Source organism: Physeter macrocephalus, chromosome 8, assembly GCF_002837175.3.
Source record: "Physeter macrocephalus isolate SW-GA chromosome 8, ASM283717v5, whole genome shotgun sequence".
NCBI lineage: Eukaryota > Metazoa > Chordata > Mammalia > Artiodactyla > Physeteridae > Physeter > Physeter macrocephalus.
The window spans coordinates 76524588-76538731 of record NC_041221.1 but is presented as its reverse complement, the minus strand read 5'-3'; the positions used below and the strand labels follow the sequence as shown (position 1 = coordinate 76538731).

Below are 14144 nucleotides of genomic sequence, written 5' to 3'. Positions count from 1 at the left end.
ACTCCAGCTTTCTTTTGATTTCCATTTGCATGGAGTATCTTTTTCCTTCATCTCACTTTCAGTCTGTATGTGTCCCTAGGTCTGAGGTGGGTCTCTTGTAGACAGCATATGTACAGGTCTTGTTTTTTGTATCCATTCAGCCAGTCTGTGTCTTTCGGTTGAAGCATTTAATCCATTTACATTTAAGGTAATTATCAATATGTATTAAAATATATCCTCTAGGTATACAGAAGAGAAGTAGAAGAAAACGGGATTGTTCTGGATCCTTTGAAAGCTACCCACGCAGTTAAAGGTGTTACAGGACATGAGGTCTGCAATTACTTCTGGAATGTTGATGTTCGCAATGATTGGGAAAGTAAGCTGCCATTATTAATATAGTTTGATAAAATTATTAGTTTGAATTTAATACCAAATCTAACCTGGCTTTCTATATCTGATCTATGGTTTACAGAGTCAATAGAGAAAATATCTGGAGAATCATATAGGGAACTGATAATACCTTACATTTAAATAGAGCTTTTCACTGTACAAAATGCTTCTCAGTAAGTTATAGCATTTGATCTGCTACCTCAGTAATCCTGTGTGATAGGTAGGTAATAAAGTAAAATTCAGATAGCTCAAGTGACTTGTCATAGACCACAGAACTAATTATTGGAAAAGCCAGGACTAAAATAAAAGGTTTCTGTTTTATCATCTTCTCTTTTCCTAGACTGTTTTGTTTCCATCATAAATTGTAGATGAATCCTGCTGTGGTTTGTTTAGAGTTATTTGATCCCCTCAGGCATAAAATTTCATAAATATGGGTACTTCTGAACAACATGTTTATCAATGGCAGTTTGACACTCTCACAAACATGGTCACCTAAGCCTAAATAGAACAGCTTATTCAGCTTCAATAAATTAAGGATTATAGGGAGGGGAGGAGTCATAGTGTTAGGGAATAATTTGTGCCCTAGTAATGAAATGGTGATTAGAATTGCTTTCTTGCAGTGGAAGCTAATGCGATTTCCTGGTGATTAGGTCTCATAGCCACCATCTATAGCCCTAATACTAAACCACTTTCCATTTGAACTTAGCCTTCGTAGGGCAGGATCCTGTTCATTTTACTATAATGTCCATTTGTAATTGACTTTCTCAATAATCACATTCTGGGAAAAGGTAATATATCTTTTTTGACTACTAACATTTTTTCTTCATTGCAGCAACTATAGAAAACTTTCATGTGGTGGAAACATTAGCTGATAATGCAATCATCATTTATCAAACGCACAAGGTAAATATCTTTTCATCCCAAAAGGATTCCAGCGTAGTTCAGACAGACATATAAATTCTCTAAAGTAAAATTTGCGAGGAAATTAAGTGCCACAAAAGATTTAAAGACTTTATTAATCATGAATTTCATGTATTTGAAAGGTAATTTCAGTTCATTTAAAGCAGAAATGGGTGAAAATAAGAACCTGAGAAATATCCAGAAACAGTGTGTTTGACAAAGATGTACAGTTAGTTATGCAAACTTTAAGTCTGGAAAAGAATGTACGAAAATCCACTTAAATGTTTTTCTAGCATCTAGTCTCTGGAGGAGATAGATGAATTACCAAATATGAAAGTGAATCAGTTTCCTGTGAGAATAATAGGGAAATGCAAAGTATGTTATTAGTCTATGTTAAGACTCAGAAGTAAAGGTGATCTAAGTGGATTATCTGACACCAAGGGAAAATTGCTGAGCATCAGCTATTGAGAGGATGGTCATACACCAGAGCACAAAGAAACATTGTCATTTAAACTGGTTGCCTTTCACTTCATTTCTTCCTCTGTCAATATAGATATTTAAATTATAGAATATTTCTCTTATTCTGCTCTTTCCTTTCTGAAAATTGCCAAATGTTATATTGAATAAACAATAATAAAATAAATTAAAAATTTGTAGAGATCCACCAAAACCAATATTGTGTGTTATATAAGAAACATGATAATTCAGTAAGTACTTCATTTTTCTTTTTTAAAATAATTTTTAACTGAGCTGAATATTTGAAAATATTTTAGGTTTGCTGTGTATATCTTGAGCTCAGTCTTGTCATCTGAGGCATCTTATATTTAATGACTATGACCTAGGCTTCCTTTTACATGACAGCTACTCAAGAAATGTATAGCAATGAAGATTCTGTTTCAACCTACTGATTTAGGGGGGTCTAAAGTGAAGTCTAAAATTTAGTATACTTTAAAATATTAGTTGTCCTGTAATTTGCAATGAAAATAAATGACCGGTCATTTAGAATCAGAAGACTCTTATTCTGTGAAGATAATTGATCCTGGAAAATGGTCTGCTGAAAGTACTTCACTTGGTAAATAGTAGATGGAGGGGAGGAATATATAGGTTATATTAGGATTATTTCTGGAAAAATAAAACTAAAAATTATTAAAATAATGTACTTTATATGTAACAAAATTTAAGTTACAGTTGTAATTGAATAAATGAATTGTCCTGGCATAATTTTTTCAACAAAATCCAATAACTGTACAACATCTTTCTCTTTAAATTTGGCTTCTTTTATAATATGGTCTTAAAAAGGGCTACTCATCTCTTGATATTTGTCATTCTCACTCTTTAAATTTCTGTCTTATCATCATCCTTGTGGATTTGCATCCATTAGTTCTAATATGGCCACATTTTCATTTATTACTGGCTTCACATATATTTGCCCAGCACTACTTTCATCAACTTAATGAAATTTTGTATCTTTAAAAGATGAACCATTTCACTTTGCAAATGCTTTGTGTTGTATTGACACTGAGTTGTTGGCGATTTATTAAATTCAGCAATCAGGAAAGACCCTGTGCATATTTTCTCTCATTTAAAAGTACATAGTCCCAGTTTTCAGAGACCTAGGTTCCATGTCATTCCAACAGTATGTTCGAATGTATACCATGAAGTTGGAAGATTAAATTACTGGTTTGGAATTCTTTAAATATGATTATGATATCAAAGGAGCATGCTCTTTCCCTAATATACTTGCTTTTAAAATCTTTGCTCTGAACAGTTGAAACAGAGGTTTAATACTATACTTAAAAGTGGACTAATGGGGCTTCCCTGCTGGCACAATGGTTAAGAATCCACCTGCCAATATAGGGGACATGGGTTTGAGCCCTGGTCTGGGAAGATCCCACAGGCTGTGGAGCAACTAAGCCTATGTGCCACAACTACTGAGCCTGCACGCCACAACTACTGAAGGCTGTGTGCCTAGAGCCCATGCTCTGCAACAAGAGAAGCCACAACAATTGGAAGCCTGATCATTGCTACAAAGAGTAGCCCCCGCTCGCCACAACTAGAGAAAGCCCACGCACAGCAACGAAGACCCAACACAGCCAAAAATAAAAACTATTAAAAAAAAAAGTGGACTAATGGCTGTGGGAGGGGCTAATGCGGAGTGATTGCTTAATGGGTACAGAGTTTCTGTTGGGAGTGATGACACATTTAGAACTAGATAGTGGTGGTATTTACGTAACATTGTGAATATAGTTAAGGCCACTGAATTGTACACTTAAAAATTATTTATGGCATTTTATGTTACGTATATATTACCAAATTTAAAAAGAAGGAAAAATAGGATCTTCCCTGGTGGTCCAGTTGTTAAGACTCCTCAATCCCAATTTAGGGAGGCCGGGGTTGGATCCCTGGTTGGGGAACTAGATCCCACATGCCTGCATGCCACAACTAAGACCCGGAGCAGCCAAATAAATAAATAAATAAACATTTTAAAAAGAAAAAAAAAGAAATAGCAGAACATTATTCCTGTGGTATGTTCTTCAAAGCCTTTAACTCAGTGTTCATAATCAGTCCTTTGGTGGGTGCTTTCCATTTAAAATTTGACAGATGTTACCTTAAAGGCATTTATTAGTTTTACACTTGTTTCTTTGTTCCATATTATATATGAATAAAAAGTAGTTCAAATTTTGGGGACTTCCCTGGCGGTCCAGTGGTTTAAGACTCTGAGCTTCCACTGCAGGGGGTGCGGGTTCAATTCCTGGTCAGGGAAGTAAGAGCCTGCATGCCATGTGGCATGGCCAAAAAAAAAAAAGTAGTTCAAATTTTCAAAAGATTTGTACTTCTTCCACAGAGAGTGTGGCCTGCTTCTCAGCGGGATGTATTATATCTTTCTGCCATTCGAAAGATACCAGCCTTGACTGAAAATGACCCGGAAACTTGGATAGTTTGTAATTTTTCTGTGGATCACAACAGTGCTCCTGTAAGTACATTGTATAAATGTGTATAATTGTACAACACAAAGCTAAATATACAACACAGGGCAAAAGTGATAAACGCATACCACACATACAGAGATAATTGATTTGAAAATGCTTCTTAAATTTTTGTTTATTAAAGTTGGCTTCTTGGAAGAGTATAGCCACTGTGTTATCTGAGGGCAACAGTCATGAGCGTCCATGAGCGTCCCAGCAGGGTTGTTTTCCTTTCCCCCTGAGGTTAGATGAGACAGCTGAATGGGTAGTATAGGTAGGCTATTTCTCACAGTTGTCTCTCAAGCCATGATCAACTACTGGCAAAACCTCTGTGGTTTCCACCTCGGTTTAGCTCCTTTTACTACTTAAGAGGGGGGGAAAACCATTCCTGGTGTCATATCAGCTTGGCATGTATTCTTTATTAGTGCTTATGAGATTTTGTTGGAGATGTAGATGAGTTATGGTTTTGGTTGGTTAATCTAATGTAGAATTAGACCAGAAGAGGTTACAAAATACTGGGTATCTTCTACACTGGTGTTTTGTTTTTATTTTTTGTTTTGGCAGCTAAACAATCGATGTGTCCGTGCCAAAATAAATATTGCTATGATTTGTCAAACCTTGGTAAGCCCGCCAGAGGGAAACCAGGAGATTAGCAGGGACAACATTCTATGCAAGATTACATATGTAGCTAATGGTATGTATTTTGGTTTTGTTTTTGCTACTTGGTAATAATGGATGTTTTTATCATGATCTACATGATAACTGACAGTTTGGACAAATACCATTTACAAATGTCTTTTTAGTTTTTATCCTTTAGATTTAGTAATTTTTAATTTGGAGAGATGTATATCAAAATTATCGGGAATCTTTCAAAATATACATGTCTGAATAACTGCTGTATCAGAATTTCTGAGCTGGGGCTGGATAGGTAAATTTTAACTTCATCTTTAGATCACTATTATATATTATTGGTTTTAAGAACCGTTTTATTAGATATTTGCCTAATAGAATATGTGTAATTAGGAAAATAAGCAACAGTGAGAAAGAAAATTAACACTTCTTTTTTTTCCCAAATTTTCAGAGACCATTTAGTGATTTAGAAAAATGTTTACAACATAATGTTAAGTGGGGTGAGAAAATGCATATAAAATACCATTTCAGTAATTTTTAAAAGAAGAAAAGAATATATATATGAAAAGTTGGAAAGAAATACAACAAAACGTTAATATTGAATTGTTGCTTGGTTGTTGGATTACTGGAAATAGTTTTCTTCTTTTTTACTTTATAATTTTGTTTTTTTGTGTTTTTTTGTTTTTGTTTTTAATTGAAATAATAGTTGATATAAAATATTATGTTAGTTTCAGGTGAACAGTTCTTTTTCTTGTCAGGCTTTTTAGTTTTCTGAATCTTTGCTCTGCTTCTTTCTTAGTTGCTAGTGACTTACTTATTTCACATTGGCCTACTGCTGGACAGCCCTGTTTATCACTTGTTATGGTGCCTAGCTACACCTGTTTCCTACCTGCAGTAGTTACTGGAGTCCCTCTAATCAAACCTTCAAACCTTTATACAGGGCCATCACTGCTAGTATGTTTAAAGAGACAGCTATGCCTGAGCAAGTTACTATTTGATTATAGTAGAGTTCATTGAATAAATCTGCCTTAAGTAACCTAGAGTGTTGCTATACTAATATTTGCTTATAATTTAGGGAACCAAGAACATTTTAGAACAGTAATAAATGCTTTCTTATTTGTTGTCTGTTCTCATCTGGTGGTTAGTACAGTACTAAGGACTGAGTGGTCAAGACTTTTAAGAGATGCTTTTTCAATGTGAGGAATTTTTAAAAAACAAAGGAACAAAATGAGTGCTTTACACATATTTGGAGAATTATCTTAACAGTTTTCATTTTCCTTTGTCTCACAGTAAACCCTGGAGGATGGGCACCAGCCTCAGTGTTAAGGGCAGTGGCAAAGCGAGAGTATCCGAAGTTTCTAAAACGTTTTACTTCTTACGTACAAGAAAAAACTGCAGGAAAACCTATTTTGTTCTAGTATTAACAGGTACTGGAAAATATATGTTATTCTTTTTTTTAAACTTTATAGACTAATATGGCTCTGCAGACATTACAAGTTAGTTAGTTTTTGAAAGTAGTTTCTTTTACATGATGTTTCCAGATGTGAAGAGTTGTAGTTTTTATAGCCTTTAAAACTTAATTTTTCATTATTTTTTCTGTTTATGTTAGATAATGTCTGCTTAATTGAAGGAAATTTTAATATTATAGAACTATAAAATTTCAGAAGTACAAATCCCCTATTTTTCTCCCTTCCCAGAAATTAGTGTTAGTTTGTTGTATATTTTTCCAGACTTGTACATATGTATTGACATATATCTTAAAAATTTTTTTTCAAAGCATTATCTTGCAGCTTGCTTTTTCTACTTAATATATCTTGACTGTTCGTCCATATAAAGATATGAGACATACAAAACCATCTCATTCTTTTAACATCTGTTGTATAAATGTTGCAGAATTTATTAACCACTGTCCCATGTTAATGTCTGGTTGGGTCCATATTTTTTACTGTCAAATAATGCTGCACTGACTGTCTTTGTGCAAGGAGCTGAACTCTTTAATTTTTCTTAAATAAGTGACATGTTAACATGGTTCAGAAGTCAAAAGTATGAAAAGATACACAATAAAATTCATCCCCATCCCCTGCTCACCCAGTTCTGCACCACCACACTCGCCCCACACACACATGCACACAGTGTATAGCTGCTGTGAGTAGGTTCTTGTGTCTTTCCAGAGATGTTTCATTTTCACCTGAATAAGCAAATACAAGTGTATTCCTCCCCCACGTACACTTATTGTTATTGAAAAAAATTGCATACTCTACACAGGGTTCTGCATCTTGCTTTTGCATATGCTTTATCTTTTTTTTTTTTTTTTTTTTTTTTTTTTGTGGTATGCGGGCCTCCCTCTGTTGTGGCCTCTCCCGTTGCGGAGCACAGGCTCCGGACGCGCAGGCCCAGCGGCCATGGCTCACGGGCCCAGCCGCTCCGCAGCATGTGGGATCCTCCCAGACCAGGGCGCGAACCCGGTTCCCCTGCATCGGCAGGCGGACGCGCAACCACTGCGCCACCAGGGAAGCCCAATGCTTTATCTTGAAGGTCTTTCCATATTGGTGCAGAGCTGCTTTATTCTTTGTTTATGGCTATGTAGAATCCCATTTGTATGGATGTACACAATTTATCTAACCAATTCTCCATTTGTAGATGTTAAAGTTGTTTCTAATTTTTGCTAGAGCACACAATTTTGCAGTCATATCCATATTTCATTTTGTATGTGGGTAAATTACTAGATGTGACACTGCTGGCACTTCTGGGGGGCTTGTGCATTTGTAATTTAGATATTGGCCTCTGTAGAGGTCGTATTAATTTACCATCTCACCAGCAATAACATGTTGGAGTGCCTGTTTCTCTGACCCTCTCACACAATGTATGAAATAAAACTTTCTGATTTTTTTCCAACTTGATAGGTGAAAAATACTCTCCCAGTGTAGTTTAAATAGTAGTCCTCTTGGGAGTTCCCTGGTGGCCTAGTGGTTAGGATTCCAGAATCCCTGGTCAGGGAACTGAGATTCCACAAGCCACGTGGCGTGGCCAAAAATAAAACTGTAGTAGTCCTCTTGTTACAAATGAATTTGAGCATCTTTTCATCCATTTGAGAACCATTTGTATAATTCAATTTCTGTGAAACTCTCTGAGTGTTAACATTTAAATTTGTAATAGATATTACCAAAGTATAATTCACAAGCAGTAAGTATTTATGACCATCCTCTCATGCTCACCTACATTGACTGTTAAATCATTGGCTGAGAAATTTATATTCTTGAGTCAATTTCTTTAGATAAAAATAATATAGTTAATAACCATATACAGTTGACCTATGAGCGTCATGGGGGTCAGGAGCACTGGCCCTCTGCACGAATGAAATCGAGTATGACTTACAGCCCGCCCTCCATGTCCTAGGTGCCTCTGCATTGAGGATTCAACCAACCCCAGATGGTGTAGTACTGAAAAGAATTTGCATGTAGTTGGATTTGTGCAGTTCAAAGCCATGTTGTTCAAGGTTCAACTATAGTGACTATACTTTTAATTAAGTTTGGTTTCTGATAATGTTTGTAGTGTGCTATTTCTTAAAAAAAACACCTCAAAGCCTAAATTTGTTTTCAGACACTAACACAAGGGTTAGTGCATTGATGTCCCAGATATGTAGCTTTTCCCAGGAAAACAGGTTATATGAAAATGTTAAACAGGTTCTAGTCTTACTTCTCTGAATGGTTAGTGTTTGGGACAAAACCTGACCTTTGAGGGATTCTCTTAAAGCATAAATGCACTGCCAAAATGCACTATTTTTAGGATATCTTGTACTTCAGAATTGTTACGGCTCGATCTGGACACATAACTTCTTATTGATTCTGTCACTGCATTGTAGTTATCAAATACACTGAAAACGTGATGCCACATGATGGCAGCAGGCTTGTCACCTTACTCAGCTGGGTGTCTCTCCCCACAGCCTTAAGATTTCTAGAGTTTCTGTTTGCTCGAACCAAGACCAAACTTGCAGCTGTATCTGTTTTCCCTCTTCACCTCTACCTTCAGCCTTGCAGAGAAGGGGAGAAAATATAACTGGGTATTAAGCAAAAGAAATCAGAATGCAGTTATATAATAAAACATGCTCTCAACTATGTTTGAGAAGAATAATTTTGAAAATATTTGCAAAATACGTGCTAACATGTTCACAGCATTTGCCTCTAAACTGTTGGATTTGGGGCATTGTTTTATTGACTGACTGTGTGTGCACCCACACGTACACATTCTTCTTTCGTGGACCTAGAGGGAAGGGCTCAAAATCCTTGGAAAAGAATTCATCTTAGGGGAAGGAGATGGTACCATTGTTTGTGGACGTGTTTGTGTGTGTGTGTGTGTGTGTGTGTGTGTGTGTGTGTGTGTGTGTGTGTGTGTGTGTGTAAAGATAGAACTGGAAAGACTGACTGGCCAAAACTTAGCTCTGGCCTTTGTGTCCAGATTGAGCTTCTTTCTGGCAGAGAACCAAATTTTCATTTACCTAAAATAAATCTTCATTTACCTAAAGTAATAATTGTTTCATAATAATTTTGGAACATGTATGTATGAAGTGGATCCTAGCATTGAGACCTTAGGAAAGCTAACATTCTTAATTTTGGTGATGGAGAAATAGTAACTTTCAGTAGTGTGTGTATCATCTTTAGAGAAATTCCATAAAGAGTTAATGAGGCCCAAAGATATTTAAAACTTAGTCAAATCTCTTAAACTCATTTGACACAGTATTTCTTAAGATAAGGCAGACCTCTTTCCCATAGCCTAAATAAATTTTTAAAATTCTTGATAAATGATATTGTATAGCATAGTTTTTATTGAACACTAAGAAGAAGGAAATTCCAGTTTATGGGGTACAGATCCAGAAACCTCTACTTGATTCCCTCTTTGCTTCTTGTAGCACATTGCCCTTTTTAATTTTTTCTAACTTTCAAAACATTTCTTATACCTTCTATTCCTTTCTGATGATAAATTTCAAATATGTAAAGTTAATAATTTTATATTCTTAAAGGTGAAAAATCCTTAAAATATAAACTTCGATAAAGATTCTGTGCATTACATGAATTCAGAAGGTAGGAGGAGTCTGTTCTGGTAGTCCTGCAGCTGTTAGTAAATAATACAGTGCTGAATGTTTTACTTGTCATTTTCTTTCCTACAGTGACTGAAACAAGGCTGTGTGACATTCCATGTTGGAGGAAAAAAATTAAAAAACAAAATTGAATGCTCTAAGCTGGAACATAGGATCTATAGCCTTGTCTATGGCCCAACACCTTGGCCTTGTGTATAAAAATGAAGAAATACTGCAGTAGCAAAGCTGAACATCTTAACACTAGCTGTCTTCTGCTAGATCTCCTCGCTCAGCATATAACTATAAATACATGTAAAATTACATGTATATGGCTATATTTTTATTTGCTTGCTCCTAGAAGAGAAAAAAAAAATCAACTTTGAATCACAACTAGGAATCGATGCTTTAATTTTTGGAAACTTTTTCAGAATTTTTAATTTACTATGGTTTGGCCTAAGATCCTCAGTTGTACCAGGCTTTGTGCACAAGAGAAAAGCACAAAAGTTGGACGCACATGGGGCATGTGCTTTCTGTGCACCAAATTTCTGGATGGGGTTCTTTTTTTAGGCCTACAGTCAAATCTGTGTCCAGAATTTTTTGACTTTTTTGCTTTGTATAATCATAGAATTCATTGCTGCTGATTTCTATAATAATTCATGTTGTCATGTAAAGTGTCTCTTAATAACTGAGGGCTGTCAATAACCTGTGATTTCGCCTTTTCTATAGTCTTACTCCCATGAAGAACTTGGTTCTGATGGAGAAAGAGTGAAAAGCTTTATTTTTTTCTCCAGATATCTTTATATTTCTATTGTATTTTTAGTTGTGTACTGTGTGCTACAGATTTTTTTCAGTTTGTTACAAACACAATTTGATAATTTCTAAATTGGTTCTGCCTGCCTCCAAACAGAAACATCTGTACAACCTTATAGGCATAAACTACTTTCTGGTAAAACGGTCAGAATAAAATGAGCTCATGTTTTCCTGAAATTTGTGAGAGGATATACGGTATTACATGTTCCAGCAAATCTCACTGTTTGAGTTTGGCATTTGATTCTGTATTTCTAGTATTCAGTAACACGTGTTTGTTCTTCTAATTTGGGTCAGTTTAAAAGATACGTTGCAAGATATGCATAGAAAATGTGGGCACCGCTCCTGTTTGCCTCTTGATCAGAAACTTCAACAGGGCAGTAAAGAAGTCCATGTGATTCAAACTGAAATTCTTTCTTTAGTTGCTGTAAGAAGTTAAATGTAAAATACCTTTTTAGTTTTAGGCCCCTTTGAAAAACCTTGAAACATGGAGTAGAGGCAGGGAACGGTACTCACTGAAGTAGAAATGACTGCCCACTTCAGAATCTTCATTGTATTTATACAAACTGAAATTCTTTCTTTAGTTGCTGTAAGAAGTAAAACGTAAAATACCTTTTTTAGTTTTAGCCCCCTTTGAAAAACCCTGAAACATGGAGAGCAGAGGCAGGGAATGGTACTCATTGAAGTAGAAATGACTGCCCACTTCAGAATCGTCACTGTGTTTATATACAAATGTGCTTACGTAAATCAGAGGCATTTTGTAGATGCTTTGCTGACTTGTTCATCTCTATAGAAACACAGAAACCAAGACCCATTTTGTAAAGCAGAAAATCATGTCACATGGAACATGTCCTGTATATATTTCCTACATGGTAATGGAGTCTTAATGATAAATGCAAGGTGATAATTTAATGATGGGATTAGTCTGATCACTTAATACACACAATCCTGGAAGTGAATTACTTGCATCAGATAAAGTGGTATTTATTAGTCTGTACAGAGAGGAAAATACATATAAAACATATGCTTACATTACATGCACGCAGATTTCATGCTTCATAAATCTTTTCTATTTTTTAATTTACCTTTCTCTAAATGATGTGCATGGAATATGCCTTATTACAGAAAAATACTATTCGTAATTTGACTACAAGGAAAAAGTGCCTATATGGTGGTAATGCTAGTTAAGGCAAATAAGACAAATTATCTCATCAGTTTACTACATCACCAGTTAACATTTTATATTGTGATGTTTAAAAAAGAAAAGTTTATACCTCAAATGTGTATTTTATTTTACAATCAGTTGCGGGATTGGGGTTGGGAGTATGGGCGGGTTGGGGCGGGAAGGTTTATTCACCATAGCCACTGATGGTAATCTTCAAAAACAATTCTATATGCCCACTATAAATGTTTCTGTTTGCCGTTTCTGGTAGTATCATGACTAAATTGGATAGCTTTATTTTACAAAGGTATGGAAAGTTTACAGAGCAGTGTCTAAATCTACATTAGCTGCATTTGCACTATACGTTAATGATATACTTTTGCAAATTATTCTGTAAATAAAATGATTACAGTAAAAATATCTGTATTAAAAAAAGAAGAAAAAAAAAGATACATTTTACCTTCAGATAATAATTGCACTGGTACTTCACTAGGGTTAATCCTGCCTAACCAGATTTAGAAATGAGTTGGGGAATATGAAAGGAGTTTAAAAGACATCAAAATTTGGAGAGGTACCAGCCCTTGAGACAACATTCAGGCCCTCTAGAATTATTTCCATATGGCTAATTCCTACATACTGAATATACATGATGTTTTCTCATCCACAGTTATTTCCCACTTCTCTTCCCCAAGCAAAAATAAATCATCATCTTACTCTCTTTTCTACTCAGTTACTCTTTTGTACTGTGATAGAAACTTGAAAAATATTGGTGATGAGGGGTTTTGTCCCTGAGTGTCCACTATACAGTTCAAGAGAGCACAGTGTTTCACTTGGAATTCAGGACTCCTGATTTTCTGGTGGAGGGTGATCACAGCAACTCTTGATTTGGGTTTGCCACAGGGGTAGCCACACCAAGGAAGAGGATGACTGGGAGGGATGGAGGAATACAAAAAAAGGACAAGGAGGAATGGGGCCCCCATTTGCTCAGTTTCATCAACTAATTTGTACTCCTATACAACATCAGTGTCAACTGCTATTAAGAAATCTTAGCTGGGCTGAGCTGGTTCTCTTGTGAAATTGTGCCGTTTATCTTTAAGCTTATCAGTTGTTTGTCCAGTTAAATACTTTCACCAGTATTTGATCCAAGTTGTACACACAATGTATTTGGATTATTGTCATTGTTCATCTACAAACTCAAAACATAATCATTTTAAAATATCTTGGGAGTGTGTAGAGTGTAACTATTCTAAATAGCTTTATGATCCTGATGATATTTTTTAAAAATAATAAAAGTTGGGGGGCTTCCCTGGTGACGCAGTGGTTAAGAATCTGCCTGCCAATGCAGAGGACACGGGTTCGATCCCTAGTCCAGGAAGATCCCACATAGCAGTGTCTAAACCTACATTAGTTGCATTTGCACTAAATGTTAATGATATACTTTTGCAATTCTGTAAATAAAAGGATTACAGGAAAAATATTTGTATTAAAAAAAGAAGAAAAGAAAAAGATACATTTTACCTTCAGATAATTGCACTGGTACTTCACTAGGGTTAATCCTGCCCAACCAGATTTAGAAATGAGTTGGGGAATATGAAAGGAGTTTAAAAGAGATCAAAATTTGGAGAGGTACTAGCCCTTTAGACAGCATTCAGACCCTCTAGAATTATTTCCATAAGGCTAATTCCTACATATTGAATATACGTGATGTTTTCTCATCCAGTTATTTCCTACTTCTCTTCCCCAAGCCAAAAAAAAATTATCATTTTACTCTCTTTTCTACTCAGTTACTCTTTTGTACTCTGATAGAAACATGAAAAATATTGGTGATGAGGGGTTTTGTCCCTGAGTGCCCACTGTACAGTTCAAGAGAGCACAGTATTTCACTTGGAATTCAGGGCTCCTGATTTTGAGGTGGAGGGTGATCATAGCAGCTCTTGATTTGGGTTCACCACAGGGGTAGCCAGACCAAGGAAGAGGATGACTGGGAGGGATGTAGGAATACAAAAGAAGGAAAAGGAGGAATGGGGTTCCCATTTGTTCAGTTTCATCAACTAATTTGTACTCCTATACAACATCAGTGTCAATTGCTATTGAGAACATTTTAGTTGGGCTGAGCTGGTTCTCTTGTGAAATTGTGCTGATTATCTTTAAGCTTATCAGTTGTTTGTCCAGTTAAACACTTCCACCAGTATTTGATCCAAGTTGTACAGACAGTGTATTTGGATTATTGTCATTG

At 35.7% G+C, this 14144-nt stretch overlaps 1 protein-coding gene across 3 annotated transcripts in view; it reads left to right on the top strand.

The window, feature by feature from the left end:
- Positions 1–11204, top strand: part of CERT1 (ceramide transporter 1) — a 132171-nt gene extending 120967 nt beyond the window's left edge. For all 3 annotated transcript variants that reach the window (XM_024130721.3, XM_024130626.3, XM_024130673.3), the window contains 6 exons: positions 223–355; positions 1202–1272; positions 4115–4243; positions 4800–4929; positions 6156–6292; positions 10030–11204. In XM_024130721.3, coding sequence (XP_023986489.1) covers positions 223–355; positions 1202–1272; positions 4115–4243; positions 4800–4929; positions 6156–6283 — 591 coding nt within the window. In that variant the 3' untranslated portion in view covers positions 6284–6292; positions 10030–11204. The remainder of the gene's footprint in view (positions 1–222; positions 356–1201; positions 1273–4114; positions 4244–4799; positions 4930–6155; positions 6293–10029) is intronic.
- The last annotated feature ends 2940 nt before the right edge of the window (positions 11205–14144 follow it).